Source organism: Trachinotus anak, unplaced genomic scaffold (genome assembly GCF_046630095.1).
Source record: "Trachinotus anak isolate AG129_WGS33_773 ecotype Australia unplaced genomic scaffold, CSIRO_AGI_Tana_v1 ptg000019l, whole genome shotgun sequence".
Taxonomy (NCBI): Eukaryota; Metazoa; Chordata; class Actinopteri; order Carangiformes; family Carangidae; genus Trachinotus; species Trachinotus anak.
Window position 1 is genome coordinate 6680560 of NW_027273870.1, and position 18770 is coordinate 6699329.

The 18770-nt window shown below is 40.5% G+C and overlaps 2 protein-coding genes across 3 annotated transcripts; both read left to right on the plus strand.

Annotated features, from left to right (window-relative positions):
* The first annotated feature begins 691 nt into the window (after positions 1–691).
* klf1 (Kruppel like factor 1 (erythroid)) lies at positions 692–5014 on the plus strand. The gene is made up of 3 exons (XM_071505295.1): positions 692–1013; positions 2257–3094; positions 3186–5014. Exons 1-3 carry the CDS (start codon positions 939–941, stop codon positions 3359–3361), a joined length of 1089 nt encoding a protein of 362 aa, XP_071361396.1. The 5' UTR covers positions 692–938; the 3' UTR covers positions 3362–5014.
* Positions 5015–13311: 8297 nt separating this feature from the next.
* LOC139636874 (NFIL3 like protein-like) lies at positions 13312–16186 on the plus strand. Of its 2 annotated transcripts, none has more exons than XM_071505257.1 (2): positions 13312–13464; positions 14148–16186. In XM_071505257.1, the coding sequence occupies exon 2, from the start codon at positions 14234–14236 to the stop codon at positions 15497–15499; it is 1266 nt and encodes a 421-aa protein (XP_071361358.1). In that variant the 5' UTR covers positions 13312–13464; positions 14148–14233; the 3' UTR covers positions 15500–16186. The 2 variants fall into 2 exon arrangements, with proteins under 2 accessions (XP_071361358.1, XP_071361356.1); XM_071505255.1 differs by having other exon boundaries at positions 13312–13460.
* The last annotated feature ends 2584 nt before the right edge of the window (positions 16187–18770 follow it).

Below are 18770 nucleotides of genomic sequence, written 5' to 3' on the forward strand. Positions count from 1 at the left end.
AATAATTACGTTACCTGTCCTTTCACATCTGTCAGTGACTAATCCTGGCAGGATGTTTGGTTTGTGTTTATATTTCAACAGAAAAATCTCACAGGAAGCATTGTGTCATGCATTTTATTTCAAATCACTTGAAATGATTGATTTCATTCTCATTATTATGTGATTCCCAGTGTGACATTAGAACTACAGACATAATCCTTTGTAGAATTTAGTTATAAATATTTGTATTGCTATTTGCTGTAATTCAGTGTGAAGTAATTATTATTTTGTAAAACTTCCCAACACAGTCATTCCATGTTTCAGAAAATACTGAAGCCTATTTACCTCCAAAAAGGTTACTGCCTATAAGACACTAGAGAAATGCGTTAAGTAAATATGTTCAACACTGATTTTATTACATTAATATTTAGTTATTAGTTTCTATTATGTGTACAATGTATTTAACAGACTAATGTTTTGGGGTGTTTCTTCACACATTGGTGCTCATCAGTTTTTTCAGAGTTGCGTTTTTGCTCTGAATCCCACAGAACAGGAAGACAGTGAGTGGAGGTGAGATAGCAAAGTTTCTTGGTGAGTGTTAATGAACAATCTTAAGGCATAAAGAAAAGTAGCCAGTGAAGACGCTCACGTTTACGCTCCACCTCCTAACGGTCAAAACCTACATGAAAAAGAGAGATTCGAAGTAAGACTCACAGCTGACAGAGATAGACAAGCAAGAGGAGGGAGAGATAGCAGAGGAGGAATGGGGAGAAGGAGAAACAGTTTCTGAGGCCTTTTAGCTCTGAGTGGACTGTAACTGGGATGAGTGGCCTGGTGAGCTGGGGATTGACTTTGTGTTAGCTGAGGATAAGTCGATCATGTAAAGAAAAAAAAACAAACAGACAAAAACAAAAAGAAGAGAGAAACTTAACAGTTGTTTAGTGGTATCAAAGCGCTTGATGGCTGTTACACAGGCTGTGCTCCCTTCCTTCAGCTCCTTCTCCAGCCTCGCTCACTCCAGTGACAATATGAAAGTAAGTATCACGTTGTTTGATTCTTACACTATAACTGAAAAAAAAATCTGAATTGACTTCAATAATGTCCAGTGCAACCTGGTGCCTTTCCTAAAGAAATAACAATTGGAGCCAAAGCAACAAATGCATTTCCATATCTGAGAATATCCTGAAGGTGAGGTTAACCTTGTATAGCCTTGTATAACGAATATTGCTGTGATAGTCGTTTGTACGTGTCACGTGTAATTTATTCTTTATTACAGTTAATTTACCTTACAAATGTATCCATCCTCAACTGTTAAATTGAAAGTTGAACTTGGGATTTGCCCTGATATAACATGCAGTTATGTAATTTTACACCTGACGTGTAGAGACATGTGTTAGAACAGGTTAGAGGGAATACTTTCACATTTCTACTTTTTATGCAGATGCACAATATACTGCAGAGAGAAAATAAGAAAAAGACAATTCTTACAAACAGCTCATGTATTTAGATACTGTCGCCAAGTGCTTGCTCAATGTGGGAACTGTTGGGTTTCTCTCTATAATATTGTACCTTACCCTGTAAAGTGCCTTGAGATGATGTGAGGTATTCAATTCAATTCAATTCAATTTTATTTGTATAGCGCCAAATCATAATATACATTGTATGTTTTGGCGCTATATAAATAAAATTGAAAATTGAATTGAATTACTTTAATTAGTATGTCAAACTCATTTTTTGTGGATGAGTTCACATGAGTAGTGCTTAGGACCCATTTCTGAACATTATGAGGAGATGTACTGGTAGAATGTGTTTTTAGATGTTGTTTGGGAGGAACGCACTTCCAATGTTTGATGAAATCTATCTCTCGCTCCACTGGACTTTGAATGCACTTATTGTATGTTGCTTTGGACAAAAGTGAGTCATTGTTTCTGCTGTCCAGGCTGGTTGGAAAGAAATCCCTTCTCTAAATACAATATAAGTGATGTGGGACTAAAATTCAAGTGAATCTAATATGAGGCAATATCTTCTGAAGTTACAGAAGAGAAGTCTTTTTACTACCAAATTTCCTCTCTGTGTTTCTACAGACAGTGTTTTTTGTGGAGGGATTGTAAAGTAGGACAAAGAAGTAACAAAGTAATCTGGTACTAGAAAGGCTAATAACTTTAGAAGAAGGATCTCTTTGTGTCTTGTAACAATTACTAACTAATAACCCTTTAAAGATAAATATGGGCAAATCAGTATTGTTTTAAAGTGAACCACTCCTTTAATACTCTCCAGGTGTGGAAGTCTGACAGTGGCTCCCTCCCTCCAGACTCTCTTGGTAGCAAACTGTCACCAAGCAGCTCTGAGCAGCTGCAGGTCTCTCAACAAATGACAGAGGAGCTCCTAGATGATGACAGCCGGGCATCTTGGGACATTGAGTTCCTGCTGTCTGACTGGAGCAACCCTTCACCTGATCTCAATCCGTCTACGGAAAACACCGATCAACGGCTCCCACAGCTCGACCCCAACACGGCGTACCAAGAGGCGGGTATGTTTAAGGACCAACCAGGACAGGAGTGCCTGCAGGTGAACAGCGGCAGCCTCATGGCAGAGCTTCTGTCCCCTGCTGAAGCCTCAACAGTCCAGCCAGAGCTGTTCCACCGTGGGTATAATGGTGACCAAGCAGGTCGGACTTCAGTTCCCATTCTACCTAACGTAGATCAGTTCGGCTTCCCACAAGGAGGCAGAGGAAACCACAGTAAGGTCACATCATGGGACTTCGGCCCCTACTATACCCAGCAGCACCCAACAATGGTGAATTTCCCTGACAACAGGTTCATCCAATCTCAAGCTGTGACCCCTGACCCTCGACACTACAGCTACATGCCGAACTTCAATCACAACACCAACCTTTTCTGTGACTACACCCACAGCCAGGCGACTGGTCACCTGCCCCTTCACCAGCAGCCCTTGCTGGTCAGACCCCAGCTGCCCCCTGCTGGGGTGGAGGGCAAGCGTAGCCGAAGGGCCACAGGCAAAAAAAGGCCCGCCATCCACAGCTGTGAATACCCTGGTTGCAGCAAGACCTACACCAAGAGCTCACACCTCAAGGCTCACCTTCGCACCCACACAGGTAAACCAAATGATCAACAACAAAATCTGTACAGAGATGATTTCATCTATTTGTTTGATAATTACCATTCGTTTTGTTGTTTATTCATCAGGAGAAAAACCTTACCAATGTTCATGGGAGGGCTGCAGCTGGAAATTTGCCCGCTCAGATGAGCTGACACGTCACTACCGCAAGCACACGGGCCAGAAACCCTACGAGTGTCTGCTGTGTCAGAGGGCCTTCTCCCGCTCTGACCACCTGGCTCTGCACATGAAGAGACACACCTGAAGCTCTCTCTCTCTCTCTCTCACACACATACACATACACACACACACACAAACACACACAAATGAATGAAAAGGTAGACAACTTACGATGACTGAGCCATATCAGTACCACTTGAATTTGAGACTTAGTGACCACAGATATTAACTTAACTTGTTCCCAGTGTTAACTTGAAACCTGTATTTGATTATTTGGCTGGTAAACAATACAGACTCACAGGTAGACTAGATCATGAGAACTGATAACAGCCGGTGGTTGGTTGGCATCACAGATCACTGGGTACACGCTGTTGATGTTGCAATTGTCAGATTTCTTGTCCAAAGACAAATGTTACAAATCAAATTCAAAAGCCTTTGAGATATTAAATTTTCCTTTCAAAAGAAATGATTGATATCCACAGCTTAAAAAAATGACCATCAGAAAATGACAGTTCAAGCGCAGTTTGAAAAAAGTATCAAAAATGGATGCAGCAGAAAGAGAGATATCATGGCATGGTGCCTACATTACCCACAATGCTACTCGACTCCTAACAGTTTGTTGGAGTTTCAGGTGGATTCAAGTGTGTTATGCTAGTAGCAGCTAATGTAGCCATGGGTCTCTAGCCTCAAGCAGAGATGAGGAGCAGGCTGTAGATGTTTAACTCCACACCCCAGGATTTTTTTTTATTTTCAAACTTGTGCACTTCAGCACCAGATGAAGATGACTCAAGTGACATCACTTGAGGCAATAAATCAGTCTTCACGCGGCTCCCTCTAGAGCCACAAAAAGCTTTGTACAACTTCCTTCACATTATACAGTTGCACTCTTCAAGGCCTGTAACAGGATCTGACGTGTAAAATGAGTTCACTTCCCCTTTAATGTGACGGTCTAGGCTATTCCAGGAAGTCAAACTGGTTACCTGGACATCATTAAGACACAACACTGGGGACTAAGACTTTGAGGACCTTCATTGGTGTGATGATTTCCCAGCTGTTCTCAAACCTTTCTCAAACCATGCCCCCCTTTCAAAAAAAAAAGTGGACAAACACTGTACACTTAAGACTTAAGACTTAAACACTAACAAAAGACCTACCAACAATGTGTGTAATATAGGTTATAACAGTGTATCCAGTAGGAAGTCATGGTTCATTCACAAAGTCATGACCACTTAGCTGCATCAGCGCTGGGATGATCTGATAACTTTGTCTTTCAAGTAAGAACTTTAATGTCCACTACCATGTTAATAATGATTGCAACTTTAAGCATATGATTGTATAGTAAGTGCGGGGTTGTGTATTTTTGTCATCTAACTTTATTTTTGTCTGTTTGGGGAATTTTAATTTAAGAAAAACATGTATGCTTTTTTTCTTTCTCATCAAGCAGAATTCAAATGTGTAAATAATCTGCATCTTTCTCAGTTGTCATCTAGAAATGGGCAACATATTTATTAACATGATCTTTTATATCAACAGAAGATATTATATTATTGTATAATGTTTTTCTATTCTCAGAAGAGTGCTTTAAAGTTTTTTTTTTAATTATTGCTATCAGTACTTTCAATAAAGACCTTTGATGCTGTAAAATTGCCTCTCAGTGTGACCTGATTTGTTCAAGCAAGTCATCTTGAATAAATCATTATCTAAAAATGTAAATAAATTTAAATATATGCAAAGACTAGACGTAATGACAGTCTTTGGCCTTTAGGTGTCAGTCTTCTGTTATTATGCCAGCCCCGGTGCGTTGCAGGCTGGTATCAGCAGTCTGTTGGCAACTGCATGTGCAGTGTTTCTAATCTGGGTGAGGGTGAGGTTAGGATGCGAATCTGTTTATGTAACTCAGCGCTCACTGATTCATCCTGATTATGTCAGATGATGGAGATCGTCATCACATTATGGAGCTCCCTCTCTCTCTCTAAAACACACAGACACATGCACAGGCATGCATGGCCCCAGGAAAGACAAACACACAGAAAAGCAAACACAATTACACACTCACTTGCCAGCATTTTGCAACACGTGCTTATGCACATACACAGAAATGAATTTGTATGCATTTGTAAACTAGGCTACAATAACCAGAGTTAAGTTTTGTTTATATCCAGTATGACCTATGGCCTAACTTCTCCCTCACCAGCTTCTTTTTAACTGCACGAAACATCACAACTGAAACACAAAAGAAAGAACCAGACATTCTAGTAAAGCAACAATAAATGTAACCAGTATAATTCCCACAAAGGGAAACTGCTTATCAATAAAACTGAGTCTATTCAAAACGCTCACACATTTTTTTTAATCTAAAAGGTGAATTACATCTCTTTACCCAATGGCAGTCAACTTTCTAGTCATAACAAATGATCTTTATAGCATGGCCCTGGCGTGATGAAAGATGCGGGGGTCCAGTGGTTTCGGAGTTTGACCTATGAAATATCCATTACTAAAAGTCAAGATATTCCAGGCTCACCTTCTTGGATTTTTGCGATTAAATCTGTCCCCCAACTTGAGAGAAGTGGCACAATAAATTGCTGGAGTACCCTCTTAAAATGTTCTAATGGGTAGATTTCAGTTGTAGCAGGTTTAATGGTTCAACAGGTTTTATTTTTTCCTACTAGGCCCAAAGGAAGGTTTAGAGGACTCGTTTAGAAATATTGAGATTAGTCTATGTTTGGTAACAGCAGTGAACTCCACTTGAAGGTTTCCTTTTTGATGTACTATCATGGCTATGATTGGCTTCTCAAACCTGCTCATCCAGGGTGGCATGATAACAGGTGAGCCAGTAACATCCTCACTGTGCAGGCACCTCAGCAACACCCTACTCACAGCCAAATGTACACACAAGAAGTAATCCTGGTAATTATAGTGCTACAGATCTACTCCATGAATAATCTGTTATCTGCTGAGACTGTGCTGGCATAGCAAGATATTCCACTTCACTAACGGGTTGGAGATGGTCATGAGGCTCCATGAGTTTATTTTAGCGCCGCGTTCAAGGGTACGTGATCTGGGATTTAGAGATGACACGAGGACAGAGGCAGAGCTATGACCTGTTGTGCCCCGAAAAGAACAAACAATCAAACTCCTAAACAAATCCTATCTCTCCTTCCACTTTCTAGTTCCTCCTTTCTTGTTTACATCATGTCACACGTAACTGAAGAGGATATTATGCTGGCATTACACATTCACAGCGTGACTGAAGAGTTAACAGCCTGCAAAACAAGCACTGCAGCATTACATTACATGAAATATTTACCTAGTAAAATATTGTGGCCTGAGTAGAGGTTGCAGCAGCTACACAGGTCAAAGCCTTAAAATGTCATTTTAATAATGATTGTGACCAGGCGAAGGCTTAAAGTCTGAATGTGCTACAAGCAATTCCAATAATGCAATGTTTTTGCATGCACTTGGCGTCTTTTAGTAAATGATGATTGTTCTGTAGATTTGCAAGTTTCACTTTCTGTAAATCCCCCAGGCATAATATAAAATTATCAAAGGAAAAAGCTCATTAAACCCCTTAATTTGATTTTTGAGGGAAGGTTCACTGAGGACAGATGTGTAATCAAATAAACTCTCTCTGTCTTGTTTTCTTCTGTGGAGAAAGGCAAATTAATCCGTCTCTGTGGATGACTCTTCTCCATGGAGAGGACGTTTCAGGACACTTGTTTGCTCCTATTCAGGAATGGGAGCAGTAGGAAGGGAAAGTTAGCAGAGATGGAACAGTGAAATGAAATTACAATAGTCCATCTATGTAACGCATTTAGAATTTTATGAATGCTATACAGAAGTGAAAATGTAATTTGAGAAGCTTTAAAAACTTAACTGGTGCAGTGTGTTAGGCTGTTAAGTTATTTCATTTCCTCATTTACTAGTTGCTGCATGAAGTAAACATATTTTCTCACATGTTTACTTTTCCTTAAACCCTGTGTGATCTGAAAAATGTCAGGTTTAATCTTTGCATGTGGACAGTACTTACTTCTTAAACATACTTGTTTTGGTGCATAAAAACCATTATAATCAACTCTATGCAAACACATGTCCTTTCACTTTGTTCCAACATTGCATTGTTTCCTCGTCCCGTAGGCAAAGACACACAGTAACATCCTATGAATGGCCACACTGTGTGACCTCAGCAGGACAACAGTGTTGCTGAAAAGAAGGAGGAACATCTCGTACGCAGATGAACCACCTCAGTTCACCAGACAAACTCCTGCACACACGCAGTCAAAGAGAAACACACACTTAGACACCGCTCAGTGTACAGAGTATTGTAGCATTAATATTTTAGGGGCTCTGCCTCTCCAGTGAGCATCTATAAATGGATTTTCTCTGCATTATTAAAGCCTGCTACTTTAGGACAGCACTGATACCAGCTCTCAAACTGAGATATCTATTTACATTTCAATTTTGTAGGGGTTACACATTCATGGACAGAGCCAAACTGGCAACCATCCACGTGGGAGGAGAGATAAGGATTTCTAAATGCAGATAAACCTGCCCAGCGCAATCAGCCCTCTCTATTAGCTTAACTAATACAATGGATATCACTGTAAGTTACGTGTGTAGAATTATTGATTGAGCTGTATGTTTGTGATTACACAACCTCACATAATGGGAATCTTGGCCTGATGTCCAAACACAGGATGAGGATTAGAGTGGTGAAAGCCGCTGCAGAACCGAGGCTGTTGCGAGGGATTGTGAGTCCAAGTGGATCGAGGGATGTGAAAAGGAGGGAGAGGGGGGGGGTGAGATGGTTCTCCTGATTTGAACTTGAGCGTACACACACAAAGTCAAACAAGGCCACTGTCCGCTCTGTGCACAAGCAGTCAATTACTTTCTGCCCTTTGTTATTCGAGGCTTTGATGAAACATATACATGAATGCACTTGCATATAGATTGGTACTTCTATACTTTTGAGGACTTCCAATGACCAAAGGCATTCCCAAGACCCTCATCCTTACCTGAAATGGGCATTTTAGTGATTTAGTATTGCGTCTGGGGGACTTACAAAGAAAGATTTAAAATGCTGTTGTTGTCCTACCCCCACCTGTGAGGGCTAACCACAACAGATCACCTTTTGCATAGGTTTTATGCCAGGGCTTCAAATGAAAACCCAGCCAAGGGACAGGTTAAAGTAAGAGTGGTCAAAGTCAAAGCTTTTATATATGGGTCAAAAAAAAAAAAAAAGAAAAAAAAGTCCTGGTAAATAAACACAAAGTCTCCAAACTCCTCTTCTCCTGTTTACAAGACAACCCTTCTGTTTAATATTTTAAATTCCAATCCCAATCCAAATCGTACGTCCAATTTGAACATTTTCAAGTGAGTTATTTTGTCTGACTTTGTATATGTAACATCCTTTGATGAGTACTACTTCTCATAACTAGTAATATGAATTGAGGGAGTAACCATCACAAAAATAAAGATACATAAATGATCATGATAATGAACGATTGTTGCTCAATAATTTATCTTTCTACTACAACACTATCTGTGATGAAATGTTTTACATTTGCAGACAAAGCTGCTCATTTAGTTCTTATAATTTGTAGTTGTTTTAAATGTGAAATGGCCTTAGAGGACATTATAAGAAGGATAATGTGAATTTTAATTATGTGCCGGTGGATTTTTTTCTGTAAATTCAGTGTTTCTCACCAAGACACACCAGGTGTCCTTCAAGTTCTGACTAAATGCATTTTTTTCTCCATCCATCTTTACTAGTTTGCAGTCTTCTTCATCCCTGCCTTTGCTGGTGCATTTCTGTGTTTCTTTGCACATTTACCACCACATGTATGATCAGTGAAATAATGTGAAAACATTAACATGAAAGTGTATTATGTTACCTCTGTAGGTGTGCATGTACATACTTGTCCATGTGCCTGAAACAAAGAAGTGAAAAATGCAAACTTTAGTGGATTACTTTCATTATCTCAAGCTAATTTCAAGCCTTTAAAAGCTGATTTTCATGGCATGAAATCAAACTATTACTAGGCAGTAATAGTTAATAGGCTAAAACATGCCAGATTACCAGTACAGTCCTTTAATTCTATGACTGTGTCATTACTCTAATACTGCTTTCTCAGTAATGACCTCAGAAGCTCGTATTTTCTTGGAAATGTAGTTAAGGACACAGAGAACGGTTATTCCCTTGTTTGCTGTGTCTGCCACTACATATGCTGTTTCCACATAATATTGGTCACTCAGATTACATGTTACATATATGTAGTAATTGTTTAGTTCAGTTCATCTACAGCATACCAGTGCATTTATGAAAAACATCTGTCTTCATCCACTGTGCTGGAAGTCATTTGCTTACCACCTGGGTTTACAAATCAGAGTTCACCTTCAACAGAAAGGCACACACACACACACACACACACACACACACACACACATGCACACACACAAAAACACATGTTGTTGCTTTCATGTTTCACACAATACCTCAGTTACATAATCCATGATACAGAGCGGACACATTGAGTCAGTTCAGATTCTGTACATGTACACACATACTGCACCAGAGGGCCTGTGACTTAACCTGATCGCGGCAAATGTTGTCTTTATTTTGACAGAGAAATTGTGACAAAGTCTTTTTTGTAGCTCAGACAGTCTCACGGTGGTGAGATAGTATGGCTGTTTTCTTTTCAGGTGTACTCATCATATCATGTGTTAAAGCATAGCTACAGATTGTGTCCAGTTGTCCATTCAGCCCTTAGTTTGTGGGTGTATAGATAGTAGAACATCCTCCAGATGGAACATTTTACATTTTGCAATCAACTTTTTTCAGAATTCTTGGAAAAATATTTTGGAGAAAAATGAACATAAACATCAACATAAAAATCTCAAGGCAGAATAATGAAGATTGCTGCAACTGAGCTGGAAACAGGAAACAGGATCTCAGCCCAATTTACGATTTTTAGGCACGCTAGTGGTGTTGTGCAGTGCAAGTTGGTCCACAACTTTGAGCTAGACTGAAAGCATCTGTTGCATCTGTACAGACATTCACTGTTTGCAGACAATGGCACCTAATGACTTTGGTCATTTTGATTTATGTCCAAATACTTGCAGCCTGAACTATGTTAATGTTTTGTGCTAATTAGCACATTTTAGCATGTCGCCGTGCTGAAGAGATTTGGTGAACATGGTAAACATTACACTCGCCAAACATCAGTGAGCTAGTATTGTCAATATGTTACCTTGTTGATGTCAGCATTATCTCAAAGCACCACTGTGCCTTAGCACAGCCAAGGCCACCAGCCAGCTTGTAGACTCCTGAGCTTTATGTGTTATTTCTCAAGAATGATCAGCTCACGTAACATGAAGAAAATTCAAGTTGATTTGCACTGGAAACAGATCAGCCATCTTTTTTAAAATCTGTTTAGAAAACTGATTTAATCAGGGTAAAAACCGACTAATTACAATAGATATCTTTTAGTGTAAAACTCCATTCTCCTGGAAGATGCCAGCATTTATGGGAAAATACTTTTCAAACAATAGATAAAGGAATGAACTGATATCAAAATGTTTCATGTGAGATCATTTGTTAGCAGCTGAAAGCAGTACACTTTTCTTTTTCTCAGAATTTCACCACAATGTCCTCTGAGTGTGTGTACACCACTGCATGTCACAGCCATACACCAGCATGTTCAAACTGATCTCTCAAGGTCATGGCAACAGGTCAATAGTGACATGCATACATAAATTAAAGATTGAGACGTTAACTGTCATCTTGTTTTGGGGAAACTGATGAGAATGAAACAGAGACAGAGAGGTCCAGCGTGAAGCATTTCCATGCACAGGGAGGAAGTATCACTGTCCAGCAGATCGCTCATGGAACAATGTTCCTTTTTTCTGTGCAACCTCACCTCAACTGAACTTCCAGTACTGCGTAGTCCTCACATGCTCTCTCTCTCTCGCGCGCTCTCACTCTTTGTGTATTACATAACAGCTCTATTTTCCATTTACACTATCTGCTGGCATTCCAGTGACTCATTCTCCCTGTATGGCTGGCTTTACATTCTTCATTTACAATACATGGTTAACATAATTTATAGATTAACTGGCAGGTCCTGTGACACACTGATTAGCTTCTTTTGTTCTTATACAGTGAAGGCAACTCTCTCTGAAAAGAGAGGAAATACACTGAGTGAGTGACATTAGCCACGCATACTCACATGTTTGTTCTTTGACTGTGGAAACTGGTGTGTTCAATAATCTAATGTGATGGAAATTGAAATACAATGAATGTTCTTTATTTTCAGAAAAAAGGGAGCATGTAGAAAGCACATTTTTCCGTGTAACTGTGTTACCTTGAACTGCTCATTATGGGTACCTACCTGCAAAGAGCAAATGAGGACAACTCCCGGCACCATGACGCTGTGCACACAGCCTTTTGTAAACTAGATGACCTAATCTAACACAGTGAAAGTAAAAAAAAAAAAAATGAAGGAGAAAACAGAAACCTGATAGTGTTACGTGTGTGTTAACTGGATCTCTTTGTTAAATAACAAGAAATATATTTTCTCTGCTCAAACTAAAACTTCAGTAAAAAAAGACATATATTCAGTGAGTTAGAGCTCACTGGATGAGTCTTACAAACTAAAATGTTGAAAACAATAAATAGTGGGAAAACTTTCATGGATTTAGATTTATGAATACGTTTTGAGGATTCATGGCCCAATTAAACTTGTTAAACTGTGTCAAACTGTTGTGTAATTTACTAAGATCATTTTGACCTGTTTCAATCCTTTGTGTGTGTGTGTGTGTGTGTGTGTGTGTGTGTGTGTGTGTGTGTGTGTGTGTGTGTGAGATAGGTAGAGAAACACTATAACACTGTAGCATTTGACAATTTCTTCCACTTTTTTAATGTGAATGAAAAGAAGAACAGCTTTAACATGAAAAACCTGTCTGGCCTCTGTAAGATCAACCAGAATAAAAACTAAAACAACACTTTCAAGTACACCTGCAAAATTAAATCCTGGTTGACAAACATATAGGCATGTACGATGCCTTGTTTCTACTTTTAGCCATTGTAGCAGCATGGTCCAGGGAGGGGTCAGTCTGTTTTTGGTCCATTACCTTGGTTAAGACTGAAATAACTAGATCATCTTTGGATGAACTGCCATGTGTTCATGGTCCCCAGAGGATGAACCCTGCTGACTCTGATGATTCTCTGATTTTTGCTCTGGCACCACCAACATGTCAAAGCGTATACTTATCCTGTGAAATATCAGCATTTGGTAGACATTTCCATGGTGCCCTGACTGTGTAGCCTAACGACTTTGATGATCCTCTGACTTTTCATCGAGCACCATCATCAGGTCAAAGTACTTTGGATTATACACAGACACCTGCAAAACTAATGTTGTTCCCGTGAGCTGCAGCTAATTAGAAAATGTTAGCATGCTAGCACATTAAACTTAAAAGGCAAACATCATATCTTCCCTAGCATTACCATGTTAGCAATGTCATTGGAACACATGGATGTATTATAAGAGGACTTATAATAAGATAAGATAATCCAGGTCTTATAATACATTCATGTTTGAACATTAGCAATTTAGCTCACAGCACCACTGTGCCTGTGTAGCACCTCACAAGGCTGCTAGCATGGCTACACTAAGTTTTCTTAGTATTTTTGTCAGCCTTTTTGTCTCAAGTATAAATAACTCTATTAGTAATATTAAGTGCTGTGCACAGAGGAGTTAGCCAAACATTAGCTCCGTGCAGATAAGTTAATACAGCAGCCTGCAGCTCTTATTTGTTCATGTTGGTCACAGGTTTTAACAGTTTATTCCTAACATTGTTCGTCCCTCTGCCAACTGCATTAAAGCAAATAAACAGCATTCAATATACTTGTTTGCAAATACTTTGAAAGCAACTGTGTTTTGTTGCTGTTACGACGGTTCTCACTGGTTTGACTCAGCTGGCTTCCCGTTAGGAGGAGGAGGGGGGGGGGGGGGGGGGGGGGGGGGGTCAGCCGGGGTGAGGATCCGACCCCGGCTGAACCGATGAGCGGGGAAAGAAACGACAGAGAGATGCGGAGCAAGATCCAGACGACCTGTGAAGCTCCACATGCCTCCTCTCTCTGGCTGAAGAGCTTTTCATCAGAGGTTTCAGCACTTGTTTCATTTGTGAGTAAGAGCTCTCTTATACTTTCTCTTTCCCACGACATCTATCCGGTTTCATTGGTTTTGGCCAGGCGGAAGAATCTAGTTGAATAGTTTTTAATAAGGTTTATGAATCATATTTTACATTTTCAGCCCATGTGGGATAAAATATGGGAGTAAGCTATCTTTAGGTCAACAATTAACTACTTTGGATTAAAGGTTTAATGAAAACATCTTGGTAGTTGTAATTCCTTCATGGTCCCTGGCTGTACTAATTTGACTATGTATCAAATTCTAAAAATGAAATTCAATATTTAAAGGATTAATGAGCCATTTTGGATGTTTCAGATTTTTTTTAACCAGAAAATTTCAGATTACTCTATGGATTACTCTTTATGAATTGTTTTTACAGTGAATTGGTTGCTATAAATATGATGAATTAAAATATCACTGGTGAATTACAGATATAATTAAAGTTTTTGCATCCAATTAGACAGTTGTTACGAGTCTATATGTATCCCTCTGATGCTTGTAAATATCACCTTAATCTGACATTTTTTGTTTTATAGGTTTATTATTATTATTTTAATGTATTTTCCTGCAGGTAACTACAATATTCAACTGACGGCAGTATGATGTTGATTAAATGTTTTGCAACCCTGTAGACAAATCCTGAGCTCAATGTATGTGTTTGTGTTTTTTCACCACTAGGTGGTGTCATTACATCGCATTTCACCCTAACCTCCAACCATCAGTGAGTTCCTATCAGTCCCTGCAGCTCCCTGAAGTGATCGAACATGACGGGTCAGACTGTGGGAGCCATCATCCAGGACCTGTCCGTGCCCACACAGCAGGGTGTGGAGGGACTGGAGTCCAGGCCTAGGGGTGGGGCTGGGTCCTTCACTGATGAGGCTGTTTCCATCCTGACCTCCACAAGCCAACTGGCCCGAACCCTCCTGGGTCGCACCTTCACCCTTAAACACAAAGAGAGCCTCGACAACACAGAAGCTAATGCTGGGTGCAGTTGCGATGAAGACAACAGCAATAATGTACGCCGCAAACGGGAGTTCATCCCCAACGAGAAGAAAGATGAAGGCTACTGGGACAAGAGAAGAAAAAACAATGAGGCAGCCAAGAGGTCCAGAGAGAAGCGCCGAGCCAATGACATGGTGCTGGAGAGGCGGGTCCTGGGTCTGCTGGAGGAAAACGCTCGCCTGAGGGCCGAGCTGTTGGCCCTCAAGTTTCGCTTTGGTCTGGTCAAGGACCCATCTGATGTGACCATCTTGCCACTCTCTACAATGCTCTGTGCTCATCAACCATCCGGTACAACACATTACTATCAGCCTCAAACGGATGGACCTTCATACCTCAACACACAGCAAAGTGCCAGCACCCACTACAATACCCCTTACCCTCTGCAGCAGGCTACCAACTATGGGCCGAGGGGAGCCGGGCATCTGTCAAGTCACAGTGTATCCGAGGAGTCCGGTGTTTCCACCTCATGCAACTCCAATATGGGCAGCCCTGTGTTTTTTGATGACACAGTGAGTGAACGTAGTGGGCCTTCTCCGAGGGAGCTGGTGGAGGAGCAGCAGGGCTACGACTCCCACATCTGTACCCTGGAGGTCAGCGAGAGTCAGTGCACAAACAAACAAGACTCACCTGAGGGTTTGAGGAGCCTCCCACACAAGCTCCGATTCAAAGGCCCCGGTGGTAGCAGTGACAGAGGGGAGACGTCTCCTTTCTCTGATAACAGGCACAGTGGACCACCTGTAGCTACAGTGGGGCCAAACATCCAGGTGAGGAGCCACCAACAGGCAGGGTTGGACAGTCGGGCAGAGAGTCAGGCACCTTGGTCCAGGGAGGAGGCCAGTGCTGGACTTGGGCATCAATATCAGGGTCCAACCTCTGGATATTACAACCCCTCGTCTCTGCAGAGCTCTAGGGACACCACCTATACGACAGAGGACGTTAGCCTGAGGTCGCAGATCAGCTGTTTGTCTCAGGAAGTGGCTCAACTCAAAAAGCTCTTCTCTCAGCAGCTGCTCCCCAAGATCGCTTGAAACCTGAACAGATGACGATCAAAGCTAATTCACCGATTTCACCTCCAATCATTCTCACAGACTGCTGATTTCCACAGTGCAGCACGGCACCGATGTTAACAGTTACACCTGAAATGACAAACTTTATTTCAACTCTTGCTCCACTGGAAAAGCTTTGTCCAGTGATCTATTTGTTCTGCGATGATCAGCACACCACTGCCAGAGAGAACATTTATCTTTTAATATAATGCTCAGTGAAGGTGATTCATGTGTGGTTCATTGTGTTCTTGGATCATTAGAAAGTGGCTGTACATTTCTGAACAGAATGACTGAACAGATCAGTCACAAACACTGGACTAACCATGCACACAGTTATAATTTCTAAGATTTCAGTATCGTCATGTTTAACACAAATGTGAACATTAACATTTGTCCACACGTGTCAACACACCTTTTTCTGAGACATCATACAATTCTTTAATCTTTCAGCACAAGATATGTTGTGTATAACATTATCTTGTGTTCAATGTGTGTTAAACATAATAAATATGACTTTTTGGACTGTACTGTGGTTTTGTGTTGTTCACTTTATCTGTTTCTGGTTTATCTTATGACAGCAAACTACAAACAAATCACTGTCATCATCACTGTTCGGAATTGTAACTGAATTGAACTGTATTTGAAAATAAAAGTATATTTTATCCAAGAGCCTGGTGAATCTGGTGAATGACAAATTGAGATATTCTACTAAAATATTACTGTCGTTCTAAAGGCCTCATGTAATTTAAACCTTCAACATGCAATACGCAAGGCTGTTTGTTTTTAAACTGCACTTTGCATTACGTCACAGACTCGTGTGGCTGTGCAGAGAGAGATCTGGTAGGTGTGGCACTGGAGTGAGGAGGTGCAGTGCACAAGACAATGAACATGGCACAAGTGTCTTTTTCAGCTAAAGTGATATCATTTGGATTATGTTCATGCCCTGCCTTTAATAAATTCTGAACTAAGGTTACTGAATTGAGGGGGGGCAGCGGACAGTGACAGGGAGAGAAGGGTGGATGCAGGGAGAGGAGCGAGACTCTGCATGAGTCATCTATCACGTCAGCAATAGAAAGCTATTTTTAGGCTTGAAGCAGTTGCGGTGGAGACTGATTGGCCCATGTGGAAGTGAAGGATCCAGGTTCAGAAACACCTGGAAATAGAACCAATCTTGCAGACAGACAGACAGAAGCATTTCCGTTTGTTTGAAATACAAACTCATAGCAGTGGGAAGCCAGAAAGCCGCAGTACATACACTGAATTATTAATTATTGTGTAAAAATGTGATTCATTTGACTGAATGTCATGAATATGTATTAACACATTCTTGGATATTTCCGTCTTCAGTCTTCAGTCATTTTTTCAACAACACTAGGTGGCGCCACATGTCTTTATCAGCACAGATCACCAACTCGTTCATTCATTCATTCATTCATTCTCGGCAGTGTTACAACAGAGGTCATCTCCTCCATTGTGCTTCCTGTAGTACCACATGCTGCAAATACAGTACAAGCAACACAGTCATTTTGTTTTGGAGGCAATTCAAATGATCAATCTTATTCACAAATCACAGTGTAAGCATGAGGTTTAACAGGCATTAGCAGACCTGCGCAGCTGTGGCCCCATTCTTTACACATCAGCCCTATTTCTCAGTCTCTGCAACAACAACAAGATACTCAGGAGCTCTTTTGTCTGTGATCAATCTTCACCCAGCCCAGTCTGCAACCCCCCGTGCCATGAGCCATATAGAAGGGAGTGAGCGCCTTTTGGTTGCTAGGCAGGCACCACCACACCACCACAGTTGCCAAGGGAATGCCTGCATGCAGAGGCAGCTGGAAAGATGGAGCAGTGTGTTGGGGGTTGGTGGTTCTAACAGAGGACTGGTGGGGGGAGGAGCTAGACAAGTTCAAGGCTGCTGTTTCCCTAACATAGTCTAATGGTGGTGATGATGGTGTGTATGTGTGTTTGTGTACGTGTCTTTGTGTGTGTGTGTCTGTGTGTGTGTGTGTGGTGAATGGGTGCACGTGTGTGTGTAGAGACAAAGCAGGGGGAAGGGATGTGAGTGAGAAAGTGGGTTGGAGGTGGATGTGTGTCTGATACAAAACAGGGCTGACGTAACTGCAGATGAAATATGGTGGTGATGAGGACACCAGGCTTTGTGGGATAATAGAAAAGCTCCTAAGCAGATAATATGGTTCATTTTTCTGTAGTGATAAACAAAAACAACGAAGATGAAATGGTGAAAAATAAAAAAAAAAACAAAATAATGATAAAGAAGATTTGTCTTGTTGTATTTAATCTTATCAGTCATGGATAGTGATCCGGCTTCATTGTCAGTTTTTGATTATAAAAGGTGTGTTTTTACTGTTTTTTTAAAGCCCTATTTCTAAACAACTTGGCAACACTACCAAGATGAGAGATAGAATAAAGTTTATATTATTTAAACCATTAGGGCCTAAATTATGCCAAAATCTTCCTAAACAGCATGGCAAAATGAAAAATTTGATGAATGCAGTATTTATAAGAGATTAACATGGTTCTTTATTAGTCCACACTGGGGAAATTTACAAATTTATATTAGGCAGGAAAAATCAAAATAGTAAAAAATAGCAAATGGTAACAGCAAACAGCTGATGTTTTTACAATAATAACACAATAAAGACTTTAATGTATGAACAAAGGGCACAATGCTGCTGTCTGCCACTGCAAACAATTCAGTTAACAGTCCGTCTGAGGCCTATCAGGATTCATTTATACTTGTGTATGAGAGAGACCTAAACTTGTGTGAGTGAAATAGGAAAAGGTTGGTGACTGTCAAAAGAAACAATGCAATGCAATTCAAGAAACAACACAACTTTTTGTCAACATGCTCTCCAATGTGTGCAGCAGTGTAGTAAGTGGGTTGGTCGATGACTTTTATTTGATTTATTTTATTTAAACCTCAAAGAACGCTGAGGTTTACCTCATTTGCAATGATGTCGAGATACACAGAAATACACATGGTTGAAATTAAAAAAGAGAACAATACTCAGTGACAGCAGTTGCTCGCCGAGGTGAGGTGGTTTGAGATCATCATCTTGAATTGTTGGGGTAGTGAACGTGTTGATCTTGAGAATGTGTTGTATGTAAAACAAACTGTTTAGTCACAAAAAACCCTCCACATCTCTGCAGTATTAACAATTCTCCCAGGATCTAAATGCGGTCCTTCTGCAGACTATGATGTCAGTGGGCTTTCAAATATTCTTACTTTTTT

Bases quoted from the DNA above. Each gene is read 5' to 3' on its own strand.
- klf1 (XM_071505295.1), top strand. From the start codon at position 939: ATGGCTGTTACACAGGCTGTGCTCCCTTCCTTCAGCTCCTTCTCCAGC. The intron at 1,014-2,256 runs GTAAGTATCACG...AATACTCTCCAG, and splicing joins ACTCCAGTGACAATATGAAA to GTGTGGAAGTCTGACAGTGG. The intron at 3,095-3,185 runs GTAAACCAAATG...TTTATTCATCAG, and splicing joins TCACCTTCGCACCCACACAG to GAGAAAAACCTTACCAATGT.
- LOC139636874 (XM_071505257.1), top strand. From the start codon at position 14,234: ATGACGGGTCAGACTGTGGGAGCCATCATCCAGGACCTGTCCGTGCCC.